We start from the raw sequence: 21,487 nt of genomic DNA, 5'->3' as shown, positions 1-21,487 counted from the left end.
ACAATTATTTATTCCTTTGTACCCCTCTATACACCTGTCAAATTTCCCTTGTGAGAATCATTGGCATATTATATGAACTGTGGATGTTGATTAAAAGGCAGAAGGACCATGGGTGCCAGTCACCATTTTCTGTACTTTTCACATAAACTTTGTAAAAAATAACCTCAATGTACATGTAGTTTTTCGTGAAGGCAACATATGTAGACTACCATCTGGGGAATCTGTGGAGAAGGCAGGCCCGGATTCCTCAATAGGCCTCATAGGCCCGGGCCTAGAGCGGCACTTTGGTAGGGGCGGCACGATTATTTGTTTTAAATTTATAAGGAATACCTAATTCTCGGATTGCCTCTTTTTTTATCCGGACACACGAATGGAATGACTTAATGTACTTGTATTGTAAATACAAGTTAGCGAAGAATATTTCTTAGGAGAGATAGGCTAGCAGGCTCGGAACTAGTTTACTAATTTGTTGTTTTAATTACAGACGTTGTTGTTTCGAATGTACAGTATTGTGCTGAGCCAGGTCGGCGATTGCGGCAAGAACGTGGAGCCTGTCGCTTGTTTTTGAAATACAACACCGGTTTGGCTGCGTTCCAGGAACGCCTTTCCTTGTTACTGCCGGCATTGGCCGCATATCAAAAGCATGAGATTCGCGTTGAATTTTTGAGAATAAAACTGTCAGCGCAAGCATTATTAAAGGGGTTTCGCGTTGTATTATTCTACTGTTAGTTGCTCGAGAATATTATTCAAGAAGTAGATGGTGTGTTGCGTCTCGCGTGTGTCAGTGTCCGACGTTCGATTGTTGGGGTAAGTTTAAAACGTCATTACGCTCATTATGAGTGATCAAAGAGTAAGACTCAGTGGGTTACAATACAAAAAGAGAAAAGCGGAAGCATTTCTGAAGAAGGTTCCGAAAATCAGTTCTTTTTTATACAGAAAGGTAATCAGGAAAAAAGTGAGGAAAGTGCCGTTGATGAGCCCAGTGTGTGTTCTGTCCTATCACTTAAAGTCTTCTCTGAGAAACAAGGTAAATGTGAAACCGTAATTTATATAATCTATGTCATATCGCTTTGTTACATTTTTTGTATGTAACTATCATTTAATTAATACTGCTTGCCGTTAATAGTAAAAATAGTAATACATAAAATAATGATTTTTTTTCAATCTTGATAAACGGTATGGGGGGCGGTAGAGCTTGTTTGCAAACGACTCTTAGCTGCAGCAGCGATTCCCCTCCATCAAGTCACTTCCCCTCTCGCGTTCATTGGTCGAGCCCTGTGGAGTTCTACTTGCGCAGAGGACTTGTTTTCGTTCCTTGCCCCACAGATTCCCGTGACAGATCGTAAGTTACTGTTTCTGGCGTCAGATCAACAAATGTTAAATTTCAAACTGTAATATTTTCTAGTATATCTTTGTCTCACAATGACTTATCGGTATTTCAAGCAAATATATCAATGTCGACGCAAGTAATGAATTAGCACAGAGCCAATTAAAGCTAAGTAATGAACCTATAGCTTGATTTTAATTGGCTCATACCAAACTGCGAAGAAGCCTTTCTGTTTCTAGCAGTATTTGTAAGACATCAAGAGCAAGGAGATAGACAGGCGTGGCTTGACTACTCTATAGCTCATTTTTCTACAGTACAACCTCGTTAATCCGGACCCCGATAAGCCGGATTTCGCTTAATCCGGACAGGCAAAAGGTAAAAAAAAATAGAAGAAGAAAAAGCAGAATGCAAGGTTTTAAATGTGGCTAAAAGTCAACAAGAGAACTTCCCAAAGAAAAGGCAGTCAACCACTGATGAAATTCTATTTCCCGCAGACTTTGTACTGTACTGTATAGTGTATTTAGGCATATGCCCTTTAAATACACCATAATAAACGTGTTTTGTTGCTATGAATGGAGTTTTAATTCACTTTCTACTGTTCTTTTAGGTTATTTCAGTTAATCCGGACTTTCGTTAAACCGGTCAACTTATCCCCCCATTAGTCCGGATTAACGAGGTTTTACTGTATATCTGTTCCGAAAGCATTGAGCCCATAATAATTGTGCAATATAACAATAATTTGAAATTAAATTGAAAGAGTTCCTTCGACAAGAACATCAGCCGTTGGCACATATAAACAAAAGTGCACCCCAACAAAGAACGTACATATTTTACATAATTATATTTGTATTATTTATAATTATATATAATTATAATTTTATTAGTTTATTACTTTCTTTAATTAAAAGTATTCTTGTATCAACTTCCATAGTATGTGTTTCAACATTAACTTTCTCTCTACTGACATTTTCTTATTACTGTAATTTAGAAATTATATTTAGTATTATATTACAATTGGTATTATTGATTGATTGATTGATTTAGTTTATTTTACTTCGCGTTTTGTGCCTCTTGGCTAATTTGCGAAGATGGGGCTGAGTGATGAAATGATGAAATTGATGAATGGACATTCACAAACAACCAAGCCCGAGCGGGATTCGAACCCGGGACCCTTGGCGTCGCAGCGCGATGTCCACAATTGCTATTATTATCTCTAGTTTTCCTCATTTTTTCTTTTTGTCTCTATTCATATATTATAAAGGGAGAGATAAATACATAGATTATTATTATTATTATATAACTACTGCCAGTGTGTTATTTTGTGTAACTAAACAGGTGCTCCTTATTTTGATTGATTGTAGAGTCTCAAGGTTTTTGACACCATAATTTGCCAATTCTATTATAAACTACTTTAAATGTCTAGATAAAATCATACATAACTAACATGTACAGTAATATGAATGAAGAAATATTATTTTACAGAAAATATAGTCTGTGCTGCTCGATTGTTTAATATTTTATCCAATTATGATTTAGTCATTGAGTCATTTGTTTTTATTTATTTTTTGTTGCATCTTTCATTCTTCCCTTACTCTCAAATTTTCTGTTATTTTACAGTACACTGACGCTGGCTCATAACGTTTCTGAAATATTGTAACAAACAATTTGGAAAGGAGCATGTTTTATGTCTGTTAATGAATCAAGTTGGATCAGTAATTAAATACGTATCGAAATAAAAAAGAAGGAATTCCCAGCTTCCCTTTTCGTTACATTTTCATTAATCAGTAAATTATTAGCACCAGGCCCGTATCCATGTGTGTATGGGAAGGGGAGGGGGCCAAGAAACCATGGAATATTTTAAACAATAGAAACCCATAAAAACATACGAAGAATAACATTGGATATTTTTCAGAATTTGCATGAATTTCGATTTTGGCATTGCATGAATTGTTGTTGTGGAAGGAGGCAGGTTCCAGAATTCTGCAGGTTACAATATTTAGTATTGCAATTCTACAATTGTGTGTCTACTTGCGAGACTATCATAGCGTTGGTGGTCATATCTAATGCCCCAACGTCATTACGAGTCTTTTACTTTTTTTTTCACATACTTCTATCTGGCCCCCTCTTCCCAAATTTTGGGTACGAGTATGGTTGCTACTGTTCCAGAAAGGAATTTGTAAAATTGTGCAGTGGATTATGTTCATAAATGCATTTATATCGTTTCAGGATGAGACCCCTTACAAGTTACTAGATTCCTTAAGACTGCTGAATGGATGCTTGGAGGATAATGATGTAACCAAAGTAGAAGGCAAGTTAAATTACCAACAATTTAAGTATTGAAAATATCAATTTAATTTAGTTCCTTGGATAAAACATTGGATAAGACAAGCATATGACTACTGCCATACACTAAAGATTGATACATTATTCAAAGAGTTCTTGATACAGTTGTATCCATGAGTATTACCGTGCAAATTGTCCATGTCTATTTTCATTAATTTTTATCTTACATACTATGTGTTTTTATGCGATGGAGTTATGTATGCTTGTGCAGAAGTTGTCAACAGCCTGTTTTGAGTTTTATTTTAATTCTTGAAGCTCTTATTGGGTCAAATAAAGTGCACGAGCATGGTGATGGACAATTTGCACGGTAATACTTATGGATCCCACTGTACAATATAAACTAAGATATTACATAGTATAAAAGTGAAATTCATAGAAACGAGTCCGTCACATATTTTGTATGTTCAGGATCTTGGCGTGTCACATTGGACACCATTACAGATTAGCACAAAACAATCCTTCCTTACATATTAGCCAACTATAATTCAGCGTTAGTTAGTGTATGATTGAAAAACCTAGTGCTTAAAGGTATTAACATTATAATACTATTATTACTCAGAAACCACGTATTCAATATTGGGTACAGACCCAACTGTATGAATTCCATTTTGATAATAATCTGAACACAGAACGCATTGCTCTATTCATGAAAAAGATTATACAAAGTGAATATAACCACATTCGATTAAATGATATGCAATTAAGCAATAAAACAACAATATACTTTCAATCAACACAATAGCTACAGGTTATTGTGATTACATATATTAAAAGCCAGTCACGGCGATTGGATTCCAAAACTTGGGGGGGGGGGGGGTAAGGGCAGTTTACTTTCTCTTGGTAGATAAGGTAGATAAGGTTTAGCATAGTGCGGGAGTAAAAGTTGCAGAAAGTAGGGGCAACTGCCCCCCTCGCCCCAATTCTCCGCCACTGTATAAAACGAAATAGCTACAACGAAGCGAAATAAAATATTAAAAATATAATTGAAGTAGGTACGAGATCAGGACAAGACGGAAAGAAACGCAAATATATCAGTCTCGTTATTGTCTAGATTTATAAATACTTGTCTCGTTGACGTCTCGGTCTCGAATAGCAAGTGTAATCAAAGGGTCCCGGGTTCGATCCCCGATGGGGGGTCATAGTGGTTCGCATCCCCCTTTAAACTTTAGGTCCAGTCCCGATTAGCCTTACTGTGCATAAAGTCGACTTAAAAAACACCAATTCAATCACTCAATCAATCGAATAGCAAGTCACGGCCTCGTCTCGGTTTCGTCTTTAGTCCCGAGTTGCATAGTATCATCAACAAAGCTCATCAATAAACATTTGTAGCGCATAAAAATCATTGAGGTAAAAATATTTTAATAGCGTTTTTCTCGTTTCAATGGTCAACGGCAAAAGTAACAGCAGGTGAATTGTCCATCGCCATTTTCATTCAGTGTGCTTTCCACGATGTGACTTGAAATGAAAGTGTAATTAAACAGACGTCAACATCTGATTCTCATGAACAAAATTTCATTCCTTATGTAGAATAAAAAAGAACGAAAATAACTATGGACATTTTGTCGTTGACAACTAGTGGTGCAAGAAGAAGATTTCTCTCGAGCGCCAAATAGTTCACACGGATGACGCTAGAAAGCGTACAGAATCGAGAGCTTGTACGCTCGAGCGAATAACGCTCGAACAGGCAAAACAAGCGGTAGGCCTATACACTCGAAGTTGTCCACTGGTACATGCATAATCGTAATTTGCCTGTGGAAGTGGACCCTCAAATATTGATCGTGAAGTGAAAGACGCAGTATAGTTGTAGAAACTTGCTTGCTTGAGTTGCTGTTTTAAGTCCACTTTATGCACAGTGAGGCTAATCGGGACTGGACCTACAGTTTAAAGTGGAATCCGAACCACTTGTACCTCCACCGGGTATCGAACCCGGGACCCCTTGATTACAAGGCAATGACGCTACCACTGCGCCATGGGGGAGGCCCTGTAGAAACTTAAGTGAACCACAATTCGCAGTGGTACATGGAAATGAAATAGATGATTTTGGGCGCTGAAACTACCAAGGCGGATATTTTACATTATATGTCCAAGATTATTGTCACATTAAAATGAAATTCGATTGTATACGTCCGAGGGTGGGATGGGAATAGGTTATTAGAAGTGGATGGGAGACTGAACGAACACAAGCGAGCTAAGTAGTCCCATGCACTACTCTAGTACGAACCTTTCAAGAAGCGCTTTTCCACTGTAAGCACACTTGACAGTTTCTATTAATGGTTCCTAAACATAGGTTTACTATTTAAACAACCACGATGATTCACACTAGAATTTAAATTAATAACCTCACAAAACTGTTATACCGTAAGAACAGGAAGACAGTGTTTCGAAGAAAGTGAATGATATTCAACAACAGTTTGGAACATAGATATTAACAATAGAACCTGAACTCAGCAACTTTGGCTAGAAACTGCAAACGCGGTGTGAGCCATAAAGAAGAAGAAGAAGAGTTTCTATTAATGGATTATCAGTTAGACATCTGCTTTGTAAACGTGAATAAGTCAGACAGTAATAAAATACTTTTGGTTTAAAAGGCAATAAGTCAAGTCTGTCTCGTTATTGTATTGTCAGTTGTCGTAATGTCTAGTCTCGTGCTCGTGTCGATTTGTATAAATGGTTACCTCCGTTGAACGACACCGAGACTTTGCCTCGTCTGAGTACAGTGGGATCCATGAGTATTACCGTGCAAATTGTCCATGACTATTTTCATTAATTTTTCTCTTACAGCCTATGTGTTTTTAAGCAATGGATTTTTATGTATGCTGCTGCAGAAGTTGTCAACAGCTTGTTTTGAGTTTTCTTTAACTCTTGAAACTCTTATTGGGTCAAATAAAGTGCACGAACATGGCGATGGACAATTTGCACGGTAATACTCATGGGTCCCACTGTACAATCCCTAATTATAATGAGCTCCTTATGAATTACAGTAACTACGCACATGAAGGTGGTAACCTATTCGCATCTTTCTAGTATAGTTAAATCTTAAACCATGTTAAACAATGCTATTCTCTCAAAGTTCCGGCACACTTCGCATGCTATGTTTCTGCTGAGAAATCAGGAGGATATATTTTTGTTCACTCTGCACATGAACAACATCTAACCTTGAAATCATATGTTAAGCAGCACAAACAGGTTATACTAAAGTTCTGAGTAGTCACGAACTCGAATGTGGGAGATGACAAATAATACATAGGACAGACCAAGTTGAAGGTAATGAAAACACAGTGACAATGAAAATAATACCGTGACATTTGGATGATATGATGCAAGGCAGATCTCAAACTGTAATTGGTGGCTATTCTCAAGGATAAACACATGATTAAAGACAAAAAAGTACAAAAAATTTCAAGCGACTACATAAAACAGAGAATAGAAAACCTATTACATCGATCCTTTTTCAGCAATGTACGTGTGACAAATTTAAGTGAAAAGTTATTAACTTTTACGACTGAACAGTAAACAATACTTCTGAAAGAATTTAAGTTAATTTTTTGTTTTCTGCAATACAAGTAAGAGTGAAATACGAATATGAATCCAATAATTTAAGTTTTTGAACCAGTCAAAATGTCATTACTGTTAACAATTTCATTATTCAATCAAAAGTAGTTATTACCTTGGTGAATGACATTTTTGTTTTGCCTGTGAAACTTGAGAAAGACATGCAGAGAGTGCCGAACAGCTGACAATATTGAAAATTTCTTAATAGTGTTAACATGTTTATTACTTTGCATTTGTTAGTTACTTACATTTAATAGGTGAAATGTTTATACTCCTTGTTCATAAGCAATGGAATAGCATAATATATTATGAACTATAATCGTAGTATAAGTGTTCAAACTATTCCATACAAAAAAACAACTACAGATAATAATTATTTTGATTAGAGATGTGTCTACATTAAATCTTATCTGGTAGCGATAAATACCAACTGAAAATGTATCGATAACCATACTAAGAGTGCATTAATTATTTATTATGTGACAAGTAAATTATTATTACGGGTAAGGAACTACCATTGAAAGTCCTAAAAGTGTCAAGCAATGACAGAAGGTATTTTAAAAAAAGCAGGCAGCTATGTAAATTTGTCATGTGTCGCATAGTGCTTGGTATTGTTTTACAACAGTTTTGTGGTTGATTTCTCCATACGATTCATTCTTCATAAGTTTTCTTTCTTTTTTTTCATTTCTTAAGGCATCATTTTGAGCATTTTTACACATTAATTTAAACTTCTGTATCATAAAACTATGACAAAATGATATTCTACAAGTATAAGAAATGATTTATCGATAAAATTACGGTAATTTTTACTGATAATATGTTCTGACATGATTAAACACTGTTAATTAATGAGTCCAATTTCTACACTTAACTGCACATTAATGGTTAAAAGTGCAAATACATGTGATTTCTTACAATTTCCGCTTTCTTATGGTTGTGGTGGCAAAGGCAATGTATCAATAACAATACACTCCGTGTGATCTGGTATCATGCATGAGAATGAAACATTAGATTGAGGTTCGTGTGGTTTGGTTGAAGTTGATTGTGGCTGATGGTGAGAATTCTGCTGCTGGTGGTGAGAATTTTGCTGCTGATGATGAGAATTCTGCTGCTGATGATGAGAATTCTGCTGCTGATGATGAGAATTCTGCTGATGGTACTGGGAATTCTGCTGATGGTGGTGAGAATACTGTCGATACTGAAGTGAATTCTGAAGCTGATGTAAATGCGAGGAAGTACCATGAACAGGATGAAGGAAAAATGGTGAAGAGATTGGAATCATAGAGAGAGCTGACTGCATGTGCCAATATGGACTTGCCTGGTACAAGTTGCAATATGTAAAAGGTGTGGTGTTGCATCGATTCATGTGCTCGAGTCTGCGAAACACCTGCAGAATCTCAATCCTGGCGTCGATCTTCTGTCCCTTAGGCAGTCCCTTAAGCATGGGTACAAGGGACAGTGCAAAATCCATATCCTCCTCCTTTGGTGCTTGTTGGTGTGACTGCTGGACATCATGATTAGCTCCGACCGCCATGTTGTTATGCTCAACACCATGGATCAGTATTGGTGATGAAGGTCCGGCTACTTGTTCGTCTTTGTCACTCTCATCTTCAACCTTCACCTTGGTAGTTGTCTGCATCTGGTCGACGTTTCTTGCCAGGAAGAGGAGTTTGTCGAAGTAAATGTACTTTCGACGTTTCGTTGGTGCCTGACCTGATTTTGTGCCATTTCTCGCTTTCATTTCTTTGGCAAAAGTGGTCTCCAAATTGAGCCAGTGAGCTTGTAGTTCACGCCCTAGAAATATCAAGACTATTATCCAGAAACTTTTCGTATCGTTCACAAATACAGGAACAATAATGCACATGCAAGATTTCGCCGGAGTGAGAAAAAAATTGGTAACAAGAGGAAATTTCGTAAATGTGTTCTTTGGGTAGCTTCGGATAACACACTACAGTCCCAAAAGGTCAAAATAGTTCACAGTAATGAAATTTTCGTCAGAGGAGAATTTACAACCTTAACACTAGATCGGATGTAAGAGTGGTAGAAACATGAAGTTTACACTGAATTATTTGACGATTATGTTTTACTGTTTTAACACTATTTATATTTTGGACCACAATTACACTTAAAATACACAAAATTATTTTCGTTCAAAGCTAAAGTTCAAATCAACAACACTGAGACCTTCTGTAAACAAAACCACGTGCATGCAGAAAGCGTTGCAAACTCATAGAAGTAAAATAATCCACACGAAAATCTAGCGTTGATACAGGATTCATTACGTAAGATAAAACAACGGCCAATTTGTAGTATGGGATACGCTGCCGCAAATGACGTCTTACTTTAAACCCAACTAACTAACTAACTCTCTAGCCTTCTTAAACCCGAAGGTTCATGGCTGCAGCAACACAGGCCTTCCATCTTTCCCTATCTTGAGCAAGATCTATATACTCTTTTCCATCCCTACCGATTTCCTTTAGGTACATCTCAACGTTGTCCCTCCATCTTCGTCTTGGCCTTCCTACAGGTCTCTTACTATCAGGTTTCCTAACAAGAATCCTGTAAACTCCTCTTTCCTCTCGCTTTCGTGCCACATGGCCTGCCCACCTAAGTCTTCTTGATTTAATTATTCTAATAATATCTGGACATGAATACAAATTATGTTGTTCTAAATTATGTAACCTTCTCCACTCACCTGTCTCCTCATCCCTTTTAGGTCCAAAGATTTTCCTAAGGATCTTATTTTCAAATACTCTCAATTTATGTTCCTCTTTCAATGTAAGGGACCAAGTTTCACATCCATATAATACTACAGGCAAAATTACTGTTTTGTATATTTTAGCTTTTAGTTTCTTAGATATTAAGCGAGAAGACAGAAGTTTATGAAGAGAGAAGTAACATGCATTTCCTGAATTAAGCCTACTTTTTATTTCCTCTTTAATATAATTTTCATTTGTTAATATTACTCCTAAGTATTTGAATTTGGAAACTGTTTCAAACGAGTTGTTATCAATAATTAGATTTTGATTATTACCTAACACTTGGTTTCGGCCTGTAAGCATATATTTAGTTTTCTCTTTGTTAACTTCCAAACCTATCTCTTTAGCAGTTTTGAAAAATATTTTAGCATTATTCTTAATTGTATTTATATCATCCCCTAATAAGTCTACATCATCTGGATATGCTAACTTCTGAGTCACACCATTTAATTTTAGTCCTTCGTTAGTTTCTTTTACCTTGCTAACCGCATATTCTAAGGCAAAATTAAAGAGCAATGGAGATAATTCATCTCCTTGTTTTAACCCATCATGAATTGTAAATTTGTCAGACACATTAATACCCACACGAATTTTACTTTTTGTTTCACTGGTGCATACTTTTATCATACTAACAAGCTTCTTAGATATTCCAAACTCGACTAATATATTATATAATTTATCTCTTTTGACCGAATCATATGCTTTTTTGAAATCAATGAATAGCTGATGGACATTTTGATTATATTCCAACTTTTTTTCAAGTGTCTGTCTGATGTAAAAAATTTGATCTGTAGTTGATCTGTTACGTTTAAATCCACATTGATAATCACCTATAATTTCATTAGCATATGGGGTTAGTCTTGTTAAAACAATGTTAGATATTATTTTATATGTTGTTGAGAGTAGAGAAATTCCACGATAATTATTGCAGTTCATTTTATCACCTTTTTAAAACACAGGAACAATTATGGATTCTTTCCACTGTTGAGGGATTTCTTCTTTATTCCATATTAAACTAATTAAGTTATGAATTTGACATATTAAAGAATTTCCACCATATTTAATTAACTCAGCTGGTATTAAATCAATGCCAGCTGCTTTGTTATTCTTTAGCCTTTTAATAACATCTTTAACTTCAGTCAAGTTAGGTTCTGGAACTAAAGGTTCTGCTGTGTGTACTTCATTTACCTCTGATTTATCTCCTACATGAACATTTAAAAGGTCATTAAAGTAGTTCTTCCATCTATTTAGAATATCGCTTGGGTCAGCTAGAAAATCACCGTCTTTATCTTTTATCAAGTTTACTTTAGGTTGCCACCCCTTTCTAAATTCATTTACACCTTTATATAAATCTCTGATATTTTTGTTTTTGCTGTTTGTTTCAATTTCGTTAATTTTGCTTTTCAAGTAATCTCTTTTTTTACTTCGAAATGTGCGGTTAACTTCTCGCTTTATTGTATTATAATTGCTTAGATTTGTATCATCAGAGTTATTTAACCACCTAAGTCTAGCCTGATTTCTTATTTCTATTAGATTATGACATTCATTATCAAACCATGGCTTACTTTTTCTTGGTTTATGGTATCCTATAGTTTCTTTAGCTGCTGATTCTATTGCATTACGTATGTTCTCCCAATTCTTATTTACGTCTGTTTCATTTATATTTGCATTATCATTTAAATCCTGCAAAACATCAAATCTATTTGACAGTTTAATTTGGTAATCTTTCTTAATTCTTTCATCAGCAAATTTTCCTGTATTAAATTTTAGAACTTTTAGATTTTGTTGCTTATGATTTATCACTGAGAGTCTTTCTCTTAATTTAGCAATTACTAAATAATGGTCACTGGCACAGTCAGCACCTCGATGTGTGCGAATGTCAATTATACTAGTATGCCTTCTCTTGTCAATGAGAATATGATCTATCTGATTATGAGTTTTACCATCTGGAGAAGACCAGATATATTTATTTATATTTTTATGTTTAAAAGTGGTACTTTTCACAATTAAATTCTTTGAGGTTGCAAAAGTAATCAATCTTATACCATTATCATTACTTAATTCATGAAGACTTTCTTTACCAATCGTGGGTTTAAATATGTCTTCTTTGCCAATCTGTGCATTACAGTCACCTAAGAGAATTTTCATATCATACTGAGAAAATTTATCAAAGACCTGTTCTAACTCTGTATAAAAATCATCTTTAGTATTATCATCTTTATCTTCCGTTAGTGCTGGTATGTTTAATAAAATAATTTTACACCACCTACCCTGTAAAACTGCATATGATATCCTATCATTAATAAATTCTACTGTTTTAAGAGCCGAGATAATTCTATTATTTATGAAAAAGCCTGTTCCAAAATTATGATTTTCAGTACCACCATAGAAAAAAGTATAATATTTAGTTTTACAATTCCCTTCTCCTGGCCACCTAACTTCCTGGACAGCTACTACATCTTATTTATACTTAACTATCTCATTAACTGTACACTGAAATGCCCCAGGCCGGTAAAGACTCAGAACATTCCAGGTGCCTAATTTAATATCCTTACACTTTAAACCCAATGCTCTTTCTTTTGTACTTATTGCTTCACCTTTATGGTTAACTCTTTGCACCAGTAATCATTTCCCATAAATTTGGCTTCTTTCTTGCATGCGAATTGAATATATTTTACTTGCATTTTTTTAGACAAAATGATATAACATGGTAATGTATATTTCTAAGGTTTGGTATAGATAGGAGTGTATTTGAAATTTGTTTGTAGACTTTATGTAAATTGTATCTTATGTAAATAAAATATATAATGGGCATAACAGCCATATGCAATGCTGTAAGTCCAATAAATATATTGATGATGATGATCAAACAAGACAAAGAAAGTTCGTAAATTTATTGCGGTTGGAAACTTTGACAAGCATCCTAATAACGATTTTTGTTCCGCCAAATATAGTGCACTTCGTAAAATAACTTGGTGACATGGCAAGGCAAGATAAGTGTGAACATTGTGTAGGAATATGCATTGTAACTTTCAATGAGCTTATAGATTTGTGTGCATAATGATATTTTATAACATTGGTTATTTTCTAAAAATAATCATGTGAACAGCAAGGAAGTAGTGCCATTTTCAACATGGCGAGTTCTATGCGTGCGGGAAGGTATCCGTGTTCTCCGAGCTTGTTTTCAAAGCACCAGCAAGGACAGCCTTTGAAAAGAGACAGATTCTACTCAATATTTATGTAACGTTCTGTCAGTGGTATCCTGAGTAACCAGTAAAAGAAGTGGTTAAGTTGGTATCCCAGTGCAGTGGTGTGTCAGTGTCTGCAGTTTTAAGGGTTATGAAAGAGAGAAAAATGATTGGGAAAGTTGTGTCTCCCAAAAAAAACACAAAGTTGTGTCTCGTGTTAATAAGTATGACGATTTCGAAATAAGTGCAATAAGGCGCAAAGTGCATTCTTTCTTTTTAAACCAAGAACTGCCTACTTTGAAAAAGGTATTAACTGAAGTTAATAATGAAGATCTTTCAAGTTTCAGTGTGTCTACGTTAAACCGCCTCTTGCTGGATGTTGGGTTTGTTTTCGGAAAGAGTAACCGACAAGCAGCACTCGTTGATAGGATGATATTCTTGTTTAGCGGCGAAAATACCTCTGATCCATTCGGGATGTACGAAACCACGGTAAGGAAATCTATTACTTGGATGAAACGTGGGTGAATGCGGGGCACACTGTAAGCAAGGTGTGGCATGATAGCACTATAACCTCAAAGAAGCAAGCTTTCCTCGAAGGACTATCAACTGGACTTAAACAAACATCAGGAAAAGGCAAAAGACTCATTATCACTCACATTGGAAGTGAAAATGGCTTTGTTGAAGGTGCGGAACTTATTTTTGTGTCTAAGACGACTGGCGATTACCATGAAGACATGAAAGGTGATGTTTCTAAAAGAGTGGTTTTCGTCTGTCCTTCCTAAACTTAATGCGGACAGTGTGATTGTGCTCGACAATGCTCCCCATCATAGCGTGAAATGCGAAAAATTACCGACCACTGCTTCGAGGAAAGGTGATATTTTAGAATGGCTACGTGGCAAAGGTGTCGTACTTACAGCTGATTCATTAAAGTTGAAACATTTGGATCAAGTTTCCCACTTGAAGCCAAGCTACGATAGTTACGTGATAGACGTAATGGCAAGGAGAGCGGGGTGCACTGTGTTGCGCTTGCCTCCTTACCACTGTAACCTCAATCCCATTGAACTGATATGGACTCAAGTCAAAGGGTACGTTGCCAGGAACAACAAAACATTCAAGCTTGAAGAAGTGAAGAGACTGACTAAGAGTGGCATTGCTCAAATTTCAGCTATCAACTGGGCAGATGCAGTTCGACACGTTATTGAACAAGAAGAGAGGAAACTGTGGGATGTGGACAATTTAACTGAGAACTTGAATTTTGAAAGATTTGTTATCTAAGTCAGCGACAGGGAAAGTGAATCCGAAGACAGCTGTGACGAAGATTTGGCAGTAAGTGAACCCCTTCCATTGAATTAAAAATACATATTTTACCCCTCAACAGTTTGGGTATTGTCGTGACTTAGGAAATGTAAAGTGAAGAGGAAGAATGAACGTTTCATTTCTCTCGGCTTGCCTTTGATTTGAGTCTGATTGAAAAAGTGGCGATCTTTTCATTCTGCCACCAGAATACAATACTCTGCACGTCAACAATATTGAGAAATGTTTTGGTGTGAGTGAAATACTGAAATAAAATATAGTTTAAATATGCGTACGATTGTTTTTGCTTTGTCACTGGTAACAAAGGAAAATTTAGCGTACTACGTTTTTGTTAGTAAATATACACATGGGACAGGTTATTATAAAACAGTAGAAAATAAGATTTGAAAATTTTTAATTGAACAACATTTCTGTTAGACATCCATTTTGGCTCTTATATAAAATGAATAGGTGCGGCGAACTATGAGTGTAACAGCAGATGATTGCAGTCATGAATCAGCAGACGCGGAGTGATACATCGAATCGGTGAGACGGTTTGTTTACAGAAGGTCTCAGGGTTGGTGATTTACACTTTAGTTTGTTGCTTTTACTGGTCACCTGATTGGAAAAAGTACAGAGAGAACTACTGACCATTCAAAGACACATGATAATAAGTCATTAGAATGCACGTATGTAGAAAATTATGTAATTATCGGGGCCGTAGTCAGAATTTTATTTCGGAGCGGGCTCATCCCTTATCAGCAACCAAAATCAAAAGGCGAAAAAGTGTGGGTAGAGCCCTGAAGATCAATTTCTCAGTATATTACAACTTATTATACAAGATGTTTAATCCTGCTAATAAAGTAAAATTAATCACCACTATACATTATTTAAATAATAAATTTGTAAGATTCCGGGGGGTGGGGCTTCGGCTCCCGAGCCTCCCCCTAGCTACGTGTCTCGTAATCGACTGATACGGGATGTAGAACGCGGTAGAAGCAAGAGAGAATACTGGGAGTTCGAATATTCCTTCAAAATCTTTTGCAAACATATCAAGCGTATTTGAATTTTTAAACATGATATTGCACGAGTTGATATACAACTTAGTTTGTAAAAGCAATGCAATTTCTATAAATGAACGCGTATATACAGGGTGATTCAAAAGTCAAGAACCATATAACTATGGTTATATTAGTGCTGATGGCGAAAAATGAAAAATGGAGAAAGTTGTTGGAAATAGGTGATACTTCAATCTAATGGGTTCGAATTTTCTCAACAAAGAGAAATATTCGTTTTCTCGGTCCATTCTACGTTGAAAATTCAGGCACATTAGACTGAAATCCAGATATTTCCACAACTTTCCCCTCTTTCCCCTGTCACTATCAGGCTGACAACGGGGTTGTTCTATGGTTCCGTACTTTTGAATCATCTTAATTCTCTCTCAATGGTTGTGTGTGGGTGGGTGTCTGTGTACAGAGGAGGTGAGCGGATTGGCAGCATAACAGATAGGGATTGAGTATGTGTAGAGGACACCCTCCATATATTCGGAATACACTCTTGGGTTGATGTGATATCAACTGATAGAACTTGACGAAAAGAAGTTGAAAAAAGGTTTTTTTTTTATTTACCTGTTTAAAATTTGGCTCCCCTGTTTCTTTTTATGTCAAATCTAATTAGGCATACACAGAAAAAAAAATATTTATTGAATAATACTGCATGTACACTCACGGATACTGCTGGACTCGCATAGTAAGTGAATGTGGCCGGTACAACACAGAAGTGTCCATGAGTGTACTGCCAGAATATTTTACTATTATTTTTTTCAAATGTAAAGCCTTTCAGTAAGTATTCCATCATACCATCAAGTCATAGAGTTGGTCGAGATATGGAGTTTGCCCCCCCCCCCCCATGCATGCATTTTGGATGAGGTATGGTAAAATGCCGATCAGATAATAATTTGATAAATCTGCTCCATTTGACTTTTTTTTTTAGGAAACTACGAGTATAATTGATACAAAGATGAAATTTAATAATGATGAAATTGTATTCCTATCCTAGCTAATTATGCTATTAATTGTCCTCACTAGTAGATCGTTAAGGCAGCTGTAACCAATAAACCGGGAGATATATGAGATGTTTTGAACCCATGGACAGTATCTCGGGGATAGAAAATATTGACAAATCCAAAGATAATATTTTCAAAGCCTAGAGGTCTCCCCCAAGGCAGTGGAGCAAAGCACATATTAAGATGATAAACTCACAATACATTTTTCCATAGGCGGCGACGAGGGAGGAGCCTGAATGAGCCATGGCCCACCCAAAATAAGGCTTGCCCACCCTGCCAAAAAGGTAATTTTGCGAACATATTACATGGATATGGAGAAGAAAATTGTTGACTCGGCTGGAACTTTATCGTTAGGCTTTCCACGAACATTGCAAATTAACACGAATTAAGATCACAATGCCAGCCATACCAAGTTCAAGGAGCCTGTGTAGTAACGTCCTGAATAACGGCATAGAAGGGGAGAAAGCGAGTGGGCGGATCAAAACACTCCGCGCTTCTGCAAAAGGTTGGTAGCTGCGGCTGCCTTTCCCCCTCCATGCACTCAGTTCCCCTCTCACTCGTTCATTGGTCCTATGCTCTCGAGTGTTACTTGCGCAGTGTGTTTGTTTCTGTGCGCTTGCTCAACAGATACCAGGGACAGACTGCAGTACACACGAATACATAAAATATTATTTATGTAAAATTTAACAAATTTTTACTGAAATATTTGAACTTATACATTTTTTATACTCCAAGATTTACATTTCCTATCACTGAATAATAAATCCTTGTTCCGATGAAGTAATAACAATGAGTTACAGTTTTACTTGAAGGTGTGGCCACTCAGATATTTAACATCTTTTCCGGGAATCGCTGGAGAAAGAGAGCATGGCAATGGACACGTGATAGAGAATGTGAGTGCATGGAGGAGAAACTGTGGCTACCAGCCGTTTGCAGCAGCACACACTGCTTTGCTCCACAGATTCCCGAGGCAGAGTGCATTGGCCCGGCACTGTATTGAGCTGCAACTAACAGGACAAGAAGCTAGCGGCAGCTAAAACTTCTTGTAGATTACGTTAACAAAACCAAAACCATATATGTAACCATATATGTTCCTTTCGAAGATGAAAAGACTGTTACTGCTCAGTGGTACACTACAGTTTTCCTACAGAAAGTTTTCGAGAAGCTTCGAGAACAGCGACCAAGGACAGGGTTGTCTGGCACCATGACAATGCGTCTGCCCACAGAGCCAACATCCCCATTCAGTTCATGGAGTCCCCATAGGTTAAACTTATAACTCATCCACCTTACAGTCCTAATCTGGCCCCATGTGATAATTTCCTGTTCCCTACAGTACAAAATCGAACGTACCGAAGAAGGTTCTCCAGCCCTGAATAAGCTGTTCACGCCTATGAATGTGAACTTACAGCACTCGACGAAAATGAGTAGAAAAAACGTGTTTTCACGGTTCACAAAAATGAAAAAGTGCATAGAATGTCGTTGCGAGTACTTCAGAAAATTTTAATTGTTATGCTCAGAAAACGTTCCTAGTGACCCTCGTACTATGGAGAAAATTATATAAACGTGATATTTGTCATGTGGTTAAAATATTAATAAATAATAATGAAATATGAATTATTAACTATAGGGAGCCTTGTAGCCTGATTGTACCAGTTCTTATATAGTCCTTATCTTAGAATGCTAAAAAATACGTATTAATTTATACATTTTTAAATCGAATTCTAATAACACTTGTCTAATATGTCCTATTATTTAATCAATAGAACAAGAAACGTGAATAAAAATAATTTTATTTTAGTTTTCAAATTACAGAATAACTACCTGATGGTGTACTAATAAGATAAAGGTGAAAAATTGTACATTTACACAGTGCTATATCTATCTGTACTTTACTGACATCTATGATCGTTCAGAGACAACTTCATACACAAATACAAACTTGGAACAATATAGGCCTATCACATGATATCAAATCTCCCCTATCAACAATGGTGCCAACTTATATGAGTCCATGGGGTCGAGTCCATCCAATAATTTGCCGGTAATATTTATAATAATAATAAGTATTTGTTATCACGATTTGGTGTCGATTAGTATCATAATATGTGGAAGGGATTTATGATTTTTTTAAAACTTATATCTTAAGTGTTTGAGCTCAGCCAATGTTTTCTTTCAAAAGTTGGCGCCCCTACCTCTCCGTGTGTATTGGCGAACGTGAGAGCCAGTGACGGCGATTGGGTTCCAAAACCGGGGGTGCAAGGTGTCAAAACTGGGGGGGGGGGGTAAAGACAGTATATTTCCATTTGTAGATAAGGTTTAGCATAGTGCAGGAGCAAAAGTCTCGAAAAGTGAGGGGGGCTCCCCTTCTTTCTTTTTCTAAAAAAAAAAAAAAGAAAGCACTTCGAAGCAAACGACCCGGGTTCGATCTCTTGGTTGGAATTCAAAATTCCTATGTTGTCCCAATGAATAGAAATTCATAACTACTTGCAAACAAGAGTAGTGGATTCTAGGGTTGAAAGAAATATGATAAATGCATAGTTCTCCGTGCATGCAGCACCGTGCCATGAAGGAACATTTAGGGGATGTGGGGGTAGGGCTCCACACATTCTCCATCGCGGCCATTTTGGAGGTGATGTGATCTGCAACACGCTCCGGCCGCCTTTATACCCCAGGGTTGCCCTCAGGTACTCATTGATTTGAGGATGGGTGAATAAAAACTTCCGACCTTTGAGCACCCACCCCGGGGATCGAACTCGGGCCACCGCGTGGCAGTCAGACACACTGCCGACTAGCCCACCGCGGATCCTTAGAAAGCCAGATGAGGGCAAAAAAAATTGTTATCAGTATATTTTGAGTTCAGATAGGCTTATCGGTATTGGTCCTACAGTTTAAAGTGGGATCCGGACCACTTTGAGATGTGGTGTAATCGGAGAATGAACCCAGGCTGTGCTGTTTGAGAACACATTTCTGTCGTGTATTGTACGGTCACCGACACACTTCTGTACTGTAACGATTCCATTGACTTTCAATGCTGTGTTTAGCTAATGTTGTCTCCACTACTTCTAATTTTCATGTTGGTTTTGTACAGTCAGCCGCATTAATAGTAGGACACTTACGTATATCTTGAAATACCCCGTTCATTGCAATACGTTATGTGGGTTGCCTAACTCTAAGGCGATGATAAATCTTAAATACAGGGTTGTTAAATGTACAGGAATTTAAAATAAATTGAATTCCGGTCCAGGAGAGAAAATCAGCAAGCGAAAATGGGTTCTGGACTGTAAAGAACCTTTCTATCTGTAAAGTATTTCAATTCGGTCCAGGAACCTTTTTTCAATTAAACAAACCTAAGTCAGGAATTGCTACATCATGTAATATTATTTACCTAGTTGCAAAATATAGCATTACTACACCCCAACTCAACTGAAAGTACAAATGAAATAGGGTATTCGCAATTGGCAAACAAAAAAAAAAACACAAACAATTTCCTGTTTTCGAACAAAAAGCCGGGTTTTTATCGGAAAACATCCATTCAATTTTCGCAACTCTAGTTAGGACTAGAAGAATATTTATACTGAAGTAATGCTCAATAGATAAATATTGAAAATGTACTTTTAAAGTGTGTAGAGCAATCTACCTATATATTACCCTATATACTTAATATTGTCCTATATACTTATAAAAGATGCGAAATCAATATATCATATAATAATATAACCAACTTAGTCACTGTGTATAAAATGCTAAAGTTCCCCGTGAATAAAGCACCGTGCCATGAAGGCACATTTAGGGAATGTTGGGGTAGGGCCCCACACATTCTCGATCTCGGCCATTTTGGAGGTGGTGATCAGCACCACGCTCCGGCCGCCTTTACCCCCAGGTACCAATTGATTTGAGGCTGAGCGGGCCCCAGAGCCGCAGTATACGGCTTAGATCACCCACCACGGCAATAGAACGGGGTCTCCCACGTGGCAGTCAGACACCCTACCGACTTGATCGCGGCTCTCGCACTATGTATAAGGCTAAATAAATATATAAATGGCTTTTTTGGAATACACCCAACTTAGAAAGAAATAGAGAAGGTTACTTGGCGACTGAGGAATTTAACTTAGCAGCAGAAAAGCTCCACTTAGTGAGACAGAACTTGAACTTAGCAGAAGCTACTTATAATTGATTTGGTGTTTTAAGTCCACTTATGCACAGTAAGGCTAATTGGGACTGGACCTACAGTTTTAAAGTGCTATCCGAATCACTATGTGCCTCCATCGGGTATCGAACCCGGGACCCCTTGATTACAAGGCGATGACGCTACCACTGCGCTATCGGGGAGGCCCTCAGAAGTCACTTAGTTGAATTTAGCACCAAAGAAGCACGAAGTAGCGACACAGAAGCAACACGTCACTTGGTAACCGATATATTTAACTTGGCAGCAAGGAAACTACTTGGCGAGAGAGCAGCAGAGCAGATATGTTTTGCATTGGAAACAGAGAAGAATAACTTAGAAGCAGAGAAGAGCTCCACTTAGCGAAAGAGAAACAGAAGCTCAAAATTTCACTTATAAGTAGTGAGGCTCCATATGGCGACACAGAAACTCCACTTTGCGCAGATAAATTCTACTTAGTGACAGAGAAGTTTAATTTAGTAACAGAGAAGGTCAACTTAGCGACAAAGAAGCCACACTCAGCTTGGTAACAGATATATTTAACTTGAACTTGACGGCAGGGAAACTCCGCGAAGCATAAGCAGAAAAAAATATCTTGGCAGCAGAGAAGTTTCATTTGGCGACAGAAAATTGAACTTAGCAGCAGAGAAATTCCATTTAGTGATGGTGAAGTTTACCTTAGAAACAGAGAAGCTCCACTTAGCGACAGAGAAGATTAACTTAGCAACAGTGAAGCTCCACTTAGTGAGAGAAGTTTAACTTAGCAAAAGAGAAGTTTAACTTAGCAACATAGAAGTT

The 21,487-nt window shown here is 37.0% G+C and overlaps 2 protein-coding genes across 2 annotated transcripts in view; one reads left to right on the top strand and one right to left on the bottom strand.

Annotated features, from left to right (window-relative positions):
• The window catches only part of LOC145982533 (uncharacterized), a 65,852-nt gene that overhangs the window by 15,826 nt on the left and 28,539 nt on the right, over positions 1-21,487 (top strand). Inside the window, exon 2 of the mRNA XM_083115982.1 lies at positions 3,554-3,635. Within this exon, the coding sequence (XP_082972108.1) occupies positions 3,554-3,635 (82 nt within the window). The remainder of the gene's footprint in view (positions 1-3,553; positions 3,636-21,487) is intronic.
• Positions 5,715-21,487, bottom strand: part of LOC145982530 (uncharacterized) — a 97,331-nt gene continuing 81,558 nt past the window's right edge. The window contains exon 7 of the mRNA XM_083115980.1: positions 5,715-9,016. Within this exon, the coding sequence (XP_082972106.1) occupies positions 8,151-9,016 (866 nt within the window). The 3' untranslated portion in view covers positions 5,715-8,150. The remainder of the gene's footprint in view (positions 9,017-21,487) is intronic.

This window comes from Lepisma saccharinum, unplaced genomic scaffold (assembly GCF_977018435.1).
Source record: "Lepisma saccharinum unplaced genomic scaffold, izLepSacc3.1 HAP1_SCAFFOLD_232, whole genome shotgun sequence".
In the NCBI taxonomy this organism is placed as follows: domain Eukaryota; kingdom Metazoa; phylum Arthropoda; class Insecta; order Zygentoma; family Lepismatidae; genus Lepisma; species Lepisma saccharinum.
This window is presented reverse-complemented; position numbering and strand designations above follow the sequence as displayed.